Source organism: Pteropus vampyrus, unplaced genomic scaffold (genome assembly GCF_000151845.1).
Source record: "Pteropus vampyrus isolate Shadow unplaced genomic scaffold, Pvam_2.0 Scaffold10, whole genome shotgun sequence".
NCBI classification, from domain to species: Eukaryota; Metazoa; Chordata; class Mammalia; order Chiroptera; family Pteropodidae; genus Pteropus; species Pteropus vampyrus.
Genome location: NW_011888791.1, coordinates 6250494 through 6268157, shown reverse-complemented (window position 1 = coordinate 6268157; position 17664 = coordinate 6250494). Strand labels below are relative to the sequence as shown.

At 31.9% G+C, this 17664-nt stretch overlaps 1 protein-coding gene across 1 annotated transcript in view; it reads right to left on the bottom strand.

The window, feature by feature from the left end:
• The window catches only part of MDGA2 (MAM domain containing glycosylphosphatidylinositol anchor 2), an 815380-nt gene that overhangs the window by 186400 nt on the left and 611316 nt on the right, over positions 1–17664 (bottom strand). The window contains exon 7 of the mRNA XM_023521599.1: positions 13948–14277. Coding sequence (XP_023377367.1) covers positions 13948–14277 — 330 coding nt within the window. The remainder of the gene's footprint in view (positions 1–13947; positions 14278–17664) is intronic.

Here is a 17664-nt window from a genome sequence, read left to right as displayed (position 1 = left end):
GTACTGAGCCTGGGTACACATAGGTCAAAGAAATATTTTATAGATAATATATAAATATATATTTACACATATAAATAAACCTCTTTACTATTGTCAGTTGTCATGGAGACACGCATGCATTTCAGATGAGGAAACTATTTGAAGAATATTTTGGAAAGGACAGGAATGAACCTTTTTAATCTGAATAGTCAGCCATCCAAGGAAAGAGGTTGCAAATTTCTGCCATTAGACATAATAATTGAATTGGTGTATTTGGATATTATCATAAAATGCCACATAATACAGATATCTCAGTTCTCATTCTATTTCTGTGAAGTAGTAAGGATTGGACATTCCTAAATACATCTATTCCTCACTTAGGAGGATGACAAAATGTCAGTGCTGTCCATTTTCACAAAGGTCAGGGTATTGCGATGAAAACCAGAGACCAGTGAGTTAAAAGAGTTGTCTGATCATGTTAATTATGTGATTGCTTTCCTGGGGATAACAGAATTCTAAATTAAAAGGATAAACTATAAATTATATATCAAATGCATTTTATGAAAGCATAGAAAAAGAAAAATGCTTTAAAGAAATCCATAATTTATTTTACTTTCTAGAGCAACTGTGGTCGCGGTGGTAAACTCTTCAATGCAGAATGGCTAGAAAAATCAATTTACTTCTATAATAAAAAGGCCATTTGTCTCCTTGTAAAATCCATGTGACATTGTTAGGCCTCTTATAAATGATCACACTGGACAATGTCTGTGGTTTACAAATTCCCTAATTACACCACTGATTGTGTATCATTGAATGTGCCTTATCCTGTGGAAACAGACACTACCACCATTTTAATAAACATTTGGACATAAAACGAAGCTGGCTCTTTCATGCTTTGTCAAGAGCAAAATGAAACAACCAGGGAACACAATGTTCCATCAACAGATCAGGGGCACATGTTCTTTAGAGCAAATGAAGTTTAATTAACAGATCCGTTAGTAGATAACTGGTCAATTAAAAAAATAGGAGAAGGGTTTTCTTATACACATGAAGACTTTATTAACAAATATTCTACCAATGCATGAGTACATTTTATGATCCATTCTGTCAGTCTGTAGAAGTATAGAATGCTACAATAAAAATATGGGCCTAATTTTAAAACCACATAAAAACTCATACAATGTCACTGATCAGAATGATACATAACTTATTCTGAGCTAATATGTGACTATGAATAGAGTTTAGTACTACTTTATTAATATGGTTTTACATTGTATTTTATTCCTAAGCAAGAATATTTCCATTTAAATGTCAACTAAATATATTTTGTTTACAAATATTATTTAGACAGACTTGGTAAAAGTGAACTACGTATGTTTCATTTATAGTAGACTGTAATTCATACTAAATGCATTTTAGATGCAGACATTTGAACTGCTTGTCATTTTATCATTTCTACTTCACATATTTAAATTACCAGTATATTTCATATTGTGCATGAAATCTTTTCTTTTTAAGTGCAGTGATATATTTCTAGTTTCACATCTTTTTAATCTAGTCATTTTTTACTGATAGAACATTTCTAAAATTTGGGAAATGCTTATTTATTTACCTGTAATATACTTGAGAAGAGTCTGGTGTCCTCAATTCTTCCCTTCCCCTGCAAATCATTGTCATGTCCCCTTTTCTAAAGCTTTCAGTCCTGTTCCTAAGCTGCCTCTTAGGCTGACTTTCATCCAATAGGGCTTCTCAGGCTCCAATTCCTTAGTCAAAGAGGTAAGAAGGCAGACACAATATGATTTGAGGTTTCTGAGAAGGATTCATGCATCAAAATTACATTTCTCACAGCATATCTCTGGAGCCTGAAATCTCATTACTTGCATTCATTCCATCGAGAGACTGGGTTTTATATAAAGAACTTGGGTTCTGCAACCAGAATTGACCTATGTTCAACACTTTACTCCACTCCTTAGAAACTGTGAGGCCTAGTAAAGCTACTTATGCTTTCTAAAGCTCGTGTCTCATCTGTAAAATGGGCATAATCAGAAAACTATCTACTTCAAATGGTGTTCTGAGAATTTCAAAGAAGTACTCACTATAAAGTATTTAGCCCAGTAACTGGAATATAATAAACAATCCAAAAATCTTAGATTTTTTCTGTAAATAAGAATTCTATGTTATATGGTCTGTCATTTACTTTGAAATGCTTCAGCATGTACTAATGCTTTATTTCTTAAACTAGGTGTGGTTATATAAGCTGCATGCTTGCAATTCATGTGTTTTCTTCTGTGTTTCTGTTATACTACTATAAAAGTTTTTTTTAAAAAATGCTTCATGATAGACAATGTGATCTATATTTATGTGTTATAAGTTTTAATACATATTTTAGTGTTAATGTTACTATTTAAATTATGAAACTCAGGAATATACACTCCAGATGTGGTTAGGTAGCATTTTAAAGACCCAGACCCTGGGTTCACTCTACTTAGAAAGCTAGAACAAGACAAGTATCATGTTGAGCTGCACAAGAGGATTTTTAACATAACAAAACATTAAAAGTGGTCTTCTTTAATAAAATGAATACTGTTCAAGTTATGTGCCTAGGTTAGAATAGGGTAAGGCCTTGCCCCACTTTTGTGAGTGGAATTTGAGACTGGCAAACAGGACCTAACATCCTAAAACTCTGTGAAGTGTTCTTAGAGTAAGAGAGAGTATTGTACCCTCCATCAAAAGAGAACGTAGTCATGTGATTCAACTAGAATGTTACCTGAATCCCTTTTAGAATATTTTAAAACCTGCCTATGGTGATTCATTCATACAAGGCCCTTGTCCAAGTGTGTAACTGAATAGCAGAATCACCTGAGATAGTAAAGGGAAATATCCATTTCATGTAAGATGATACATTTTACAGCATGCCGCAAACTCTTACACTGGAATTGGAATCTGAGAATCTAAGCTTAAGTTAGGATGTGGCTATAGGAAGTGAACGAGTACCTAAGCTTTTGAGCCCTCTTTCCCTCTCTATAAAATGAAAGGCACTAGGTAATCTATAAATATCCCTAATATTTAAAAACTATAATTGTAAATAATTGAGACATTCAGAAATCTTTAAAAAATATTTTAGAAAAAAGGAATCTGGGGATCTGCACCAATAATTTTTAATTTAAAAATAGATATTCAGAATTCATAAATATCCCCAAATTATGCCACTGAAATCTCACCTGTAATGATTTTATAAATTTAATCTCTTTCTTAATCTCATTTATATCCGACAATGAAAAATGAAAAACTAAGACTTAAAATTAATTAGGCCATTTTGCTATTCATTTGTAAACAGATATAGGGGTAAAGTTTTTATACTTATGGTAGTTCTAATTTATATTTTGAAGCTCCCAAAAGAAATAGCTTTGATTTAACACATTCCAAATTATAAGAAGAAACTTAGATATTACAAATTAAATCTATAAAATAATTGTTCTATTTAATGTCAGAAAATCTAGGACTCTAGAGCTTTGGCTATCACATAGAGCAAAATGGTATTGAAACTGTCAATCTGTGGATCTAGTATTCATGGAACTTCTATTTACTTCTCTGTTCCTCAGTTGATAACGGTAGATTGGTAGTGTCATCTATGAACATAAAAATCTGCTGTGTTTAATTACATAAGTAGAAATATAATAGCACTTCCCACATCTCTTTCTTCTCCTGTAGTCAAAAGATCCGGAGTAAGTTTCACTAATAATGGTTTACATAATATACCCTAATTTTTAGTCAATTAACTATAAATTTGATAGAGACTTTTTTTTAATCAGTTAATGAATAAATGTGTCATAAGTCTTTCTTTAATTCTTTACTAGTTCTTATAAATTTAAATGCAAATTGTGGGAATGGTATTCATTTCTCAATTGAGTAAAGAAATCTAAATTCGGTCATTTAAAATTCAAATAGTTCCTATCTCCTCATTACTTGCATTTATCAAAAGATGAAGGGTATAGAAAGCATAAATCAAGTATTCTTTCCTATTTCTCATTGACCTGTTCTTATTGTAATGTAATCTGGGAATTTCAAAAAGAATTTAATTGCCAAGTGAAGGAAATCCTCAACACATGACACAGCAACTAGACAAGAGCTAATTAACCACTGTTAAACCATAACTTGTAAGGTGGAAATTTTGTTCTTATATTTAGAGGAAAAGAGTTGGGTATTTGAAGATGATAATTAGAGGAAAATGGTAAATTCAACATTATTTCCATAATTATATAGATTCAATTTTATGTGAGAAAATTCTAATATGTAAACATGATTAATAGTTATTGAACTATTATAGAAAATTGAGAATTAATTCAATGCAGCCCATCTTTGCATTTATGCTTTCCCCAAAAATAAATGGTAAAAATATTGATATACTTTATATTTCTCAAAACAAGTGAAAGCTTACTGACAAGGTCAACTAAAAACATTTCAAAAATTCCCTCTCATTCCTTTAAATGATCTCACTGAGAAAAGATCACTTTGTTACTTTCTGTAAATCTTGTTCTCTCTCATTTTTCCTTTTATTCTCTCTCTCCTTTTCACCCTCCCTCCCTCCCACCTTCAGTTGACAATCCTTTCACTTAAAGGAAAATAAGAGCTCACTTCTATTATCAGAATCTATGCATCAATATTAAAGTACTTGGGATAAACACGATCTTTCACACAAGCCTTTTCATGCTGATGAAAAGGTACTGAAGGCTCTAAAAACACTGTAAATACAGGAAGTTTTCCACTGGATATCCCCCTGTTCCACACAAATTGAAGAGTTCTTTTTTCTTGATATCCACTGACCATTCTTTTTTCATTTTCCTAATGGTATCCACTTTTCCCCACCGTCTCCTTGGATATTTTTAAATCTTCACTTCATGTTCTCTTCTTGGATAAGTTCATCCACATCTAATTAATACAATCGCTTGTGAAGTCCTTTTTTTACTTCTGACCTTTCTCCCAGTCAACAAACCTAGTTTTCTAATTGGTCACCAAAAGCAAAAGGATGTCTTACAAGCACTCAGCTACAACTAATCCCAAATCAATCTGTCCCCTCAAACCTCTTCTATAACCTAAAATCTCTTATTCAGAATGTGACATTACCATATTCTAAATAACCAAGGTATAACATTCTGGAATGAGAAGACTAAAAGCACAGCATACTTTGAAAGAGATTGAAAAATTCATCTAAGCAAATGGTTTTCAACTATGTGGGCTTAATACTGTGTGCACACCTATATGTGTGTGAATTTGAGTAAGAATCTTTTGTCCAACTATAATCTTACATAGAAGTCCTATATATAAAAGAGATAAATGTTTAACTCTGATTGAAGTTAGGTATAGGAGGTCAAATTCCCAACTAATGAAGCGGGTATAGGAGGTCAAATTCCCAACTAATTATTTATCATATTCCAGCATTCAGTGGCCCTTGAGAATATTAAAAAAAAAAATCTTTAGTTAATATTGGAATAGCTCTTGGAAATCAGTAACCCAGCTGATCCCTTTATTCCATAGATGAAAAGTTTTGTGGTCTAGCCAGACCCAAGATCATAAAGCTATTATGTAGTAAATTTGGGCCTGGACCCAAGTCCAGGGTTCTACACCACATTAAGCTGCCTGATGTCAGTGAAGTATTCTCTTAAATTCACTCAAGAGCATTGGTCACTGACTTAACTGCCCCTTAATGGGAGAGGTTGTGAGTATGCCACAGCACTTCATCTGATTCCTATCAATCTCTTCAGCTGAATAAATAGTTTCCCTCCCCAAACACACACTTCAATCTGCAGGCTCTTTTTTGCTAAAGTTCTTTTTTTTTTTCCTCCGTTCTCTTTCCTTAAACTGTTTTTTAAAAATATTCCAAAGCTATAGTGGAGACATAAGAAATCTAAGATGCAAAGAGGTTAATTTCTCAGATGAAGTTCACGAGCAAGTCTCATGCTTTTCTTATTAACTAAACATGTTGTATCTTTTCCTCTCACCTTACGTAAAGTGTTGCTTATGCCCACTGCCTTATTACTTCCTAATAAAAATTTTCTATCTTGTCTCACAAATTTTCTCTAAATGACTCACTGAACTCATCCTCGCAATGCAAACAAAGGTACTCTATACTGTTGGGGAAACAGAGGAAAAGTTTTCTTTGATTTCTCCACCATTCTTCCTCTAATTTTCTCTTTTTGGAACTCTGCAGATTTATCCAATGAATTGCTCCCCAAAACACCGATCTGATCATACTGCTCCCTTGATAACATTCTTTGGTCATTCTTTTTTCTGTTAGTGAGATATAACTACATTCATTTTTTTTTTTTTTTAAGATCTAGTGTCAAATAATTCTCATAATCCAGCCCAGAGGCTACCCGTCCTATGGAACTTTTGCTGACCAGATTCAATACTTTCATCCTGTATGCTTCTGTATCACTGACAGTTTATAAAGCAAATACTAGACCTTTTCTGTTACTAAAGTTTATCAAGTATATTCTAATGAGGATATAAAATCCATTATGAATTAGAACCTATACATTTTTTCATTTCTTCTAATATCTCCTTTCCTATAGTGGTTGTTGAACAAATATTTTTTTAATTGAATGTGTACACTATTTTATGAATTAATCTCAGGACTGTGGATGACAGCTATACTAATTTCTCTTTGATATATAAGAACCTTTGGTATTATTCTTACTTGCATTGTCAGTTAACCTTGCCTCTTGAATTTAAAATTCCAAGCCTCAGTCTTCTTCCACTAAGGACAGTTTCATTAAGGCTGAGAGCTTGTGAAATATACAACAAATAAAAAGAAAAAGTGATGTGAGCTGTAAATACTGTGTTTATTTCTTGTGGTGGATTTCCTATCTTCATCAAGAAAACTTCAGAAGTTTTAGGAGGTCTTTATAAACTGCTCCCAATTGATCCTTCATGCCTTTATTTTGTATGATTTAGCAATTTCTCTCTTAGGTCATTTAGCACATTCTAATATGGCACTTGTTAAGCCTTCTGAAATTATCTTTACTCTAAAAACATTCAAGCATGAATTTCTGACTATTTAAATGGTTGATGTCAAAGACAACAGAGACCTAACATAAGCTCCAAACACCATAATCTCTATCAATGCTACATGAAGCTAAATGATAACAACAATAATAATACAAACAATAATATTTGATGTGAAAAATGACATTTTTTCAAACTTAAGTGTGAGTATAAATATCTTTAGAAAACTTTGCTATTTCAGCTATTTTTCTTCTATTTTTAACATACAATCTGAATAAAAACCATATTATTCAAACATAGATTCCAGAAAAGTCCCTTAGACACTCCAAACATTTCCAGATTGTTGTATTTACACGTCTTTGTAGAAAATCTTCATCAGCCACTGAACAATGTAAGACTAACATAAGTGAGCAGAAGAAATAATCTCAAATTATTAAATAATTTTTAAATAAAAAGAATGATTAAGGATTAAAATCTAATTTCAAATAGGCAATGTTAAGCATAAAATATTCTTGGTAAATTTTTATATTCCTAACTATGAATTTATATAACCATGTCTACTGTATAGGCTAATGTTAATACCATCCTATACTGAAAACACAAATTAAAGGAATTAGGTATCTCTACAAGCATGCATAGCCCAATATTTCCTAAGGAATATTCTGTGTCCATGGTCAATAAAAAACAGTATTTCACAGTTCAGTGTCTCTCTGGGAAATTTACTAAGCACAATAGCAATTTAAGGCTCTAAGTACCACGGTAAAGATATCTGCTAGCCATATTTTGTTCAAGTCTCAAAGCTATAGGTAAAGAGGAAAGCCTATGAAAAGAAAGTTGTAAAGGTTGTAGAAGAGATAATTCACTTTTTTTTTTTTTTTTTTTTAGGGTGACAGTTTCCCTATTGACATGCTGCAAAACACGCTATGCTTCTTCCCGGCCCTTATCAAGGACAGTTATAATACCTGGTCCAATAAACACAAAAATCAACTGAGAGAAAAGAAGTTTCAGCCCTTACAGTAAATTCAGTTTCTCTGAGCTAGTCCTGCCTGAGGCCAGTATGAAAAGTAGCCAATTAGCTATTCTGAAAAGAAAAAAATAACTCCATAATCTGGAGTCTCTAAAATTCAGAGGGTATCTCATTTTTTTAAAGTTGAGTTTTTTCATCGTCTCCTCAGCCAATTAATATATATAGAATATATATACACAGAGATAAAAGATATATAGATTGACGGATATAGATATATAGATACATAAACAGAGACAAAAGATAGATGAAAGAGGTCACAGACAGAATAGAGATAGGAGCAGAAAATCTTCTGTTAGGAATGAGACCAGAAATTGCAAAGTAATCTCAAGATTCCTTGCAGCATAATTCTAGAATTTGGATCAACCTCACAGACAATGATCAGTTTAACCAAGGACTCAATAACAAGGAACAAAGAAAAACTGAAATTTTTGCCACTATCTATAGAAAATATATTAATGTTTGCATAGACAATAGTTAGTTACATGCAGGTTTACCTTAAATTGCTAATAAGTCCCTAGAGTTCAGAATTTTTACTTTATTTCTTAATAGGGTTTCAAAAGTCTAGATTAGAGATCAGCACAATTTGGCCTGTGGGAAAAATATGGCCCACCGTCTGTTTTATAATTAAAATTTTATTGGACATAGCCATGCCTATTTATTTTATTGTCTGTGTCAGCTTTCCTACTAGAGGAACAGAGTAGAATAGTTGAGACAGAAACCACATGGTCTGCAAAGTCAAAATTATTTGCTATCTGACTCTTTAAAGAAAATTATGGCTGACCTCTGTTCTCTATCATTAATTTGGAGGTCTTGGATTGAACCTCACAATTTTGGAATCAAGGAGGCAAAATTTTCCTGTGTCTAGTAACTCAGGAACCAATGACATAACTTTTTACTATATGGAAGCTTCCTCTGATCAAAGCATCATCAGGTCTTACAAGTGTTAGTCTTATTTATGACTTCCTCTTACATAAAACAATCAATTATTCCCTAAAGTTATTCTAGAGACTTCGGTTTTAAGCAGCAGAATTTCATGAGTTCCTATTCTTTAAATAGAAAGGGTAAAGAAATTAATCTAATAAAGTGAACATAATCATTTTTCTTTTGTCCTATGTTTATTATTCTTATTACTTGTGTATCATAGCCCTACATTATCAAGAAATTTTGTTTCACAGATGCAAATACTCGTGAAGACATTTGCGAACTATCGTAATTATAGTAACCAGTCAGATAGTCAGCAGGAAAGCCAAAATTTCAAACTAATTTTCTCCATTGGTCACCTCTGTGTACCTATGCTTCTGCTGATATCTCTGGTTTAATCCTCTAAATCTTGTTCTATTTTCTATGGTATAAAATGTTTGTGTTCTCTAACAAGGGAGAAAAACATCATCAAATCAGTATTGAGTCTCTGCTATATTTGCCCACCAGATGACTCACCATAGGAATTCCACAGATCACCAGTCTCACTGTTTACATTTTCTAGACGTGATGCAGATGCTTCTGAGTTTACTGTAAACTCACAAATTTGTCAGGTCATACAAAAGAATACATGAAAACTAACGAGCACCTAGGGACTTTACCATGAAACAGCACTGGAGGAAGCAATAAAATATTTTTCAGCAAGCCCTCTGAAAATTAAAAAAATTACTATAACAATTATATTTATGTGAATGAATAACAACCAAGTGACAATATTTTAAAAGTTGATTTAACTGTTGCCAGAATTTTAGGCTAAAATTTATATGCATTTTTTAACAAGTATGTGAAGAATTTTAATTTTATAAAATTGAATTGTAACAATTAAAATTCCAGTATATTTCATTTTTAATTGATAAATTTACTACAATGTGTTTTTTAAGTTACCTTCAGTCTGGTCAGATAAAATATAGCTTAAGTAATGATAATAATAAAGTTGAAAAACATATATAACTTGCTTGTATTAATATCGATTATTATTAATCCTATAGTAAAAACAAGAAATGAAAGAATCACATAATATTGCTGGGAATTTCTTCATTCTCTGGTATGTTTTGCTAAATGTACCCTCCCTCTACTGTCACTATCACAGTGCTACTTCATCAAGATTTAATTCAAATGTCATTTTTCTGTAAAACTTTCTTGCGCCCATATTGACACAAGCATTCACAATTCCTGCAGAAGTCCGATCACATTTTAAGCACAGTTTCCTTCCCACTGTTTATTGTGCCTAATTTCTAAGTCATCTGACGACTAAGTAATTTGACAACTTATGTCACAAGCTCCTTAAAACAAGGCCCATTTGTCCATTAACCATATAACATAGAGCCAGATACATAGCAATAATACAGTAAAAGAATCTACAAGAAACACAACTTTTAAATTGATAAGACAACAAATGTTCACATAAAACAATTTAAATGTTTATAGAATCAGGAGGAAAAAGTTAATAATGTTTAATTAATGTGAAAATAAGACATGATCTATCATCACCTATATCATAGTTTTTATTATTCAGTCAAATGCATGAAGCAAACTCCAAAATACATAAAACTTCTCTCTTCAAAGTTTTTTTCTAAAATCAAATCACTGTTTTTTTAAAATATGAATAATTATGTATACTGGGATTTTACCTTCCTGATATATTTTATATTTCAATTTGAAAGTCCTCAAAAAATATCTAGAAACATGACTTTGTCATTTTTAAAAAATTGGTTTTCAAACTGTATTAGGCAGAAGTGCCTTTTGGTACCTCTTCCTCATCTTAATAAATTTCACATATGTCTCTTAAAATACAGTAACAACTAGGAATCAATATAAGATTTTGTATGAAAAACAATAGGTTCAGAAAAAAAAATTAATGTTTAAAATACACCCTAAAATAGTTTACATTTAACATAAAGAAAATGTTTAATGCATAAGAAAACTGGCCATTTGGTTAATTCTAAATTCCCTTAAATCGTACTAATATAACCAGCAAAACTCCAAATTTAAGAGGTCCTCACATGTTTACTTATGTCTTGATGTAGTGTCCTCTCTTTGACTTCACTCACTCACTTTGGGGGAATTTCCTCTGAATCCTATATGGTTCATAGAATTAATATGGTTCAAGATTTTTCTCCATGCTATAAGCTTGTTCATTCTCACTATTCAAACTCTATGCCCAGTAATATCTCTATATTTCAGATTAAAGCACCACTTTAAGTGTAGTCTTCCATTATGTGGGGATAAAAATTATTTCTAGTGCTATCAGTCGAACCAGGCAATTTCAAATCTACAAAACTTTATACTGTACTCTAGTATTATACCCTACTATAAGCAAAATGGAACATCAGCCAGTTTCAGCATGAAGATAGAATATATAATCACCTTCAGTGAACTCATCCTTTAGGTTAAACATCATCTTCTCCAGGCCTCTCTATCAAAATACAATCCCTTATGCAGGCCAGCCTGAGGGGAATGCTGTCTGTGCAGCCACTCTACGGGTCCTGTGCTTGGTTTAATGTTCTCATGTTGTCATTGTGAAATTCTTATTAAGTTCTGAATAAGAGACTCACTTTTTAATTTTCACTGTATGTCAAAAATTATGGAGCCAGTCTCGCTCCTGAGAGTGACAACACATTAAATCATAGTATAAATTGGCCTGTTAAATAACTTCTTAAAGTCAGCAGAAAATTACAAGCGCAGGAAGAGAGACATCAAATGCCTATCTTGCAGAGGTAATAGGAGGAAAGAAAACTTTAAAGAAAAGCTATGTACACAAATTAGTTCATCTTTTTATTTAATAAGTATTTATTGAGTACCCACTAAGTGCCATGTATTGTTCCAGATGCTGAGATTGCAACAATGAACAATACAGACAAAGTCCTAGACTTTGTCTTACGGAGTGTTAATTCTGAAAAGGAGACAGACAATAACCAAGTCTGTCTGTGCTGAGTGGAACAGCAAAGGGGATTGTTTTGGAGGAGGTCTTAGATTCATATATCAACTTTATCTCTAGTATTGTTTTGGTAACCAGACAAAATAATAACAGTGAAGAAACTTTAATCGTATAAGTAAACTTTTATTACTATGGCATTTTTTGAGTATTTTCTGCATTTCTGATGATCTTTTGGCATTTTTCTTTTAGGATTTTGGGAAATTTCATTAATCAATGCTAGTTATCTTCTCTACTTTGTCATTTACAATAGATAGTTTCAAATAAGCAATATAACTAGTATATTTAGAAATGAATGTTAGGGCTCATTTTGTGATTAACTATATAATGCTCCTTTCTTCTCTTCATCTGTGTTCCTCTTGTGTCTAAGTTTAACTGTATATGAACTGTGCTCCCATCAGACAAGTCTGTTTAGATAAGAGCATTAATTCTTTGGATCTAGTTTTGTGTTGCTGGTTCTAAAAAAGAAACAAGCTAATAAAACCAGGCAAACCATGAAACAAAGCAACACTTATAATTAAGCGTAGATCAATTCTGGAAAATTGTGCCTCATAAATAAAGATGAATGATCCTGGATCTTACAAAATTGCTCCTACTCTTATGAGAAATATCATATGTGGGATGTCACCTAGCACACTGATGTAGGCAATGAATGAATATCTGTTGATTGAATGAATACATAAATGAGTGATGACAGACTGAGCATATCAACAGCTTTTTATTAGATATCCTAAAATGAGTCCATCTCCTAGTGTCAGCACCAATTTTAAAATATAGGTTAGATTAAAAAAAATGGTTGTCGTTTATCTTGAAAAAAAACATCTGTCCAAAAAATATATCTTTCATCACCTTGACTAAGTTTTACATGAATTGTCGCTGATAAAAACTGAATATCCCTTAGAAATAATGCAGAATGGTGAAAAGTAAGCACATTTGGTTAGCCTGAAGTATGGATCTATATTCCTTAAGGAGTAAAATTAATCCAGTATGCACTGCAGTTTGGAATCATGAGAAGACACAAAATTACAGGTTAATCTGTTAACATACAAGTCAAAATGCTGCCTGACTGCAAAGGGAAAGTCATCGATTTAAATTTCCTTAAAACAGAATAAATCTGCTAACTACATTTGTGCTCTGTTTTCAACACATATTATATAAATATATAAATAAGATTATATAAAAATCTTAAAATTCAATCTAGTAATAAACTGGCAAAACAAATAAGGCTCCTTTGGAATTCTCCAGTTGCATACTGATTGCAGTTCATAGAATCACAAGGCTTTAAAATAGATATCCTAAGAGTTAAGCTAATGTGTCCTTCCATATAAAAGTTCTATAATTTTCCTCATTTATAGATGTACATTTAATTGAGAGAAATTGATAACATATTTTCATTTTTTAATCCTCCCCAAAAGAATTTCACTCTAGTATATTTTTATATTTAACCATTCTCATTGTGAAGAGATTCTATCATAAGGTTCTTCAAAAAGTCACATCTGATTACAACTTTAACAAGTTTATCATTAGTTTTTGTTGGTAGAAAACACATTTTTTCTATATCTTATATTTGAATATTCTTATATATTCTTTTAATATTTTCATCTAAGAATTAATTTCTCCTGTTTAAAATCTATGAAAATTGTCTTAACTCTTTAGACATTTGTTGTTTAACTTTATTAATTAATATAATTTCAGACTGTAAAGAAGTTTTCTAGTTAATAAAACAAACAAACAAACAAACAAACTGGCACTATTTACCAGGAAGCCAACATCTATCATAGTCAATATTATTTAATTTTATTTGCATTATTTCTGTAAAATCTTGTTTAAATCTAAATTGAATAGAAGTAGCAATGACTCATAACATGATATTTATTAGGCATTCAAAAGGTTAGTATTTGGTTTTAGAAGACTTTTTAAAAACAAAAATGTTCTTAGGTCGACTGAAGATTATTTCGTCTGGTAACCATTTAAGGAATGATTCTCACTGTGAACATCTTTTGCATCATAATATGCTTCTTACCTGTGCTGCTGGATATATTAACATCAATACTGATATCAGATATTCCTCCTCCCTTCAGAGATGCTACACATGTGTATGTCCCAAAATCCGTGAATTTTAAATCAATGATGTCCAAGTTTGTGGTTCCCGGGGAGACATCTGGATCAGTCTGTGTAATAACCATCCGCTCAGAACTTCGTAATGGACGACCATTTTTAAACCAACTAAATGTTAACTCCTCAGAAGGGACAGCTTCTACTTGGCAAGATATTTTCACCTCACGCCCAATCTGGATGTTGTCATCTTTGTGATAAGGATCTGGTGTGATCCAAAATCGTCCTTTTTTTAATGCTAAAACATAAAAATTCCATAAGTAGTTAGTGTTACTTTCATAATGTTAGGAATTTATTCACTCTAGGTAATTATCTCTCTGGAGTGAAATAAGTTAAACAAACTAAAATAAAATGTATCTATGTTTATTGGTTATTTAATACATATCAAAAAACCTCATTTAGGTAACCTGTAAATAACATAAAGACTTAAGTCATTTAGAGATTCTAAACACTGATTTTTATCAATTAGATATTATTTTCCAGTGGTATAAAAAAAAAATCCTTTAGGTCTGTATATGATACTTAAACCTTGCTGTTATTGAACAAATGAGATAACCTGTTTATTTAAAGTTATTAGGATTCAGAGTTAAAAGTAATAGTATTAAGCACAATTCCTTACTTATATCATTCCTTAATTATGGCACAACTTCTCAAACAACTCAAATATTGCACAAATATCATATTACAGAATTTTTTTCTAAAGTTGCATCTATATACTGACCCAAACTAGTTTGGTAAGAATTGAGTCGGTTCACTTTATGAGACATTTTCATATATTGAAATAACCTGAAACAAAAAAAAATGTTTTCTTCTTCAAAATATTTGCTACAACTGCTCTATTCAACCGTACATAGATGTTTCTAGTTAAAACTTTGCTGGGCTCTCTCATGCATATGACCAAAAGAACCTCTTTGCAAATGGCTTAGAAAACATGCTGTGTTCATATCCTAACAGCAGTGTTTTCTGGCGCCAAGGCCAGTGCTGTTCTCACAGCCTGTTTCAGTAGTGGTGACTGCCAGAGGCTGCTGGGGGAGTCTCTATGGGTTTCCTAAGGGCTCCAGTTCTGAACTTTGAATGACATCGTAGGACTCAATATGGAACAGAGTTTGCTCCTTTTTATAGCAGTGATTCTCTTATACACATACATTTTTCTTTTCCGACATCCTGTCCACTTCCCTCTCTCTTAACATCCCTATATAATGATATGTAACATATGCTGTGAAATATAATAATCAGAATAAAAATTATTCATTCACTTTTACTATTAAAACTAAATATATAATGACATTGGCAAAAATGATATGAATTTAGAGAACTTGCAGATACTGGAGGCCTTCTAATTGCATTTTGGGTAAATGTCCCTGAATTTAACCCGATTTTCCTCAGTTGGTCCAATAAAGGCCAGGAAAACCATAACAATCTATAGAACTATGTAAAAGTGTGCTAGAGATTAATACATTTTTAAATTTTAAAAATTTTGCTTTTATTTATTTTTTTACTCTAGATCCCCAAATATTTTATCTGTTTTCTTGTTTGCATCTCAGTAAGGAGCAATACAAAAACATCAAAAACAATGTTTTTATCTTTCTTTTTATTCAAAATATATATATATAGGACTCCTGTTCAGGACTAGACACTAGGCAATGGCCTTATTACATGAGATGAACAAAATATTCCTGACTCTCATGCATTGTAAATTGTGTACTCATTGATTATAGTTGATTATAGTCCAGTTTATACACCCAATACTTATAATAGTTATGTCTGTAAAAACCACATGCTGCATATATGTGAAATTTTTTATAAGATTGAGAAAGTCTGAATATCATAGGAGAAATTTCCAAAATATTAAAATGCACAAAGCTTCAATCTTAATAAAAACATCAAAAGACAAATATTTAAATCACATTCTTATATTGTTATTGGTTATATTTTTCCACCATAAAATGCAGTTTATTAACTTTAGCTATTCCTTTATCAGTACATATCAGAACATTATCTTTATCAGTACATGACTTTAAGATAAAATTAGGAGAAATTATAGTACCCTATTACCTAGAGTCATATATTTATATTTTAATAAGCACCAAAATATGACTTTATAGTATCTAGAAAGGGAAATGTGCTGAAAATCTCTATATCTGGCTACAATATTTAGTATATAGTATTGTGCATATATAATTTGAATGTAATTAAATTTCTATTGCACAAAGCAAATCATACGATTATAGAATATACCTTTTAAAAAATAAATCTAAAAATTATTATATCAGGAAACATTTACTTTTGTTAGTACCATAACATTTAAATGAGAGTTTCCTTTCATTTGGTAAGAATTTTCCTTATCTTGTTTCTGTAGAGAAATGATAAATCTAAATAAAAATTTTAAACAAACAATTCGCGATTTTGAATATTTAAGTATGTATATTAATGTATCAATAGCTTCACATGGGCATACGTTCAGAATAAATTTAATTCTAAATTTATGTGTTGGTTGACATAAATGAACACAACAAAAAATGCTGATGTTTCAGTCAGTGATTAACACTGATTTACTAGGCAGTTATTGTTTTCCAGCTGTTTTCTGCATAGTGAGATATTAAAGTGATACTGACATTGAGAGAACTGCAAACTTTACAGACAAATTAGATTTAAACTATTAAACAATTCAAAAGCCACTGATAAAAATATATGAAATTAGTATCTACATTTATGTGCTATGGACAGTTTTACTCATGGAAAATAGTTTTTTAAATCCAATTTAAAAAATGTTAAACATTTCAAATCTTATAATTAACTAGTAAATAATACTAAATATATGATTATATTTTTGATAAAAAGCAATATAATCAAGTGAGTTTTTAAGTATGAATTCATTGCCACAATATTTCATGATCTTGAGATTAGATTAAACATGGCAGAGTGAGAGATGTCTCCAGATCTCTCTCCTTGAAACAACAATAAGCCAAACATCTAAAACTCAACAAAAAACACCCAAACTGCACATCAGCACATCTGAGCATGGGATCTGTGCATAAGAGCTACCACAGGTCAGAAACCTGTGTCGGGAGGTTGACTAAGAGAAACAAAGAAGCTACCTCTCGCAGCCGCTGGAGCTCCCTGGAGGGGGAGGGGGAGGGGAGAAGGTGTTGTGACTTTCCTGAACAGCCCTGCCTGAGAGTGCTGTGAGTTCCACGTGGCTGGTGATAGTGCCCAGTCATCAGGACAGAAGGCAGAGAAACAGAGATGGCAGAAAAGCATGGACGGCAGAGAAACAATAATTGATTATTACCGGCTGTGGTTGCGAAATCAAGGCTGAGCCGCACACCCCATCCCCCCAACTCAGAAGTCCCCTCTCCCCATACTCTCAGAGACCGAACAGTGTGGAGCCCCAGGGGAATCTGAGCAAACGTTACCAAAACTGTCTCTGACACTAACAGGAACTGAGACTGAGGGTAGCAAGTGTGATTAAGCATCTACAAGAAAAAAAAAAAAGAAATTATTAAGACTTTATATAAAGCAGAGATCCAAGATGCTTAGACGCCATCTATTGGAAACCAAAAGTAAAACACCTTTGCAACAGGCTAGGAAAGATTATATCATAAATCCTCTTTCTAGAAAAAAA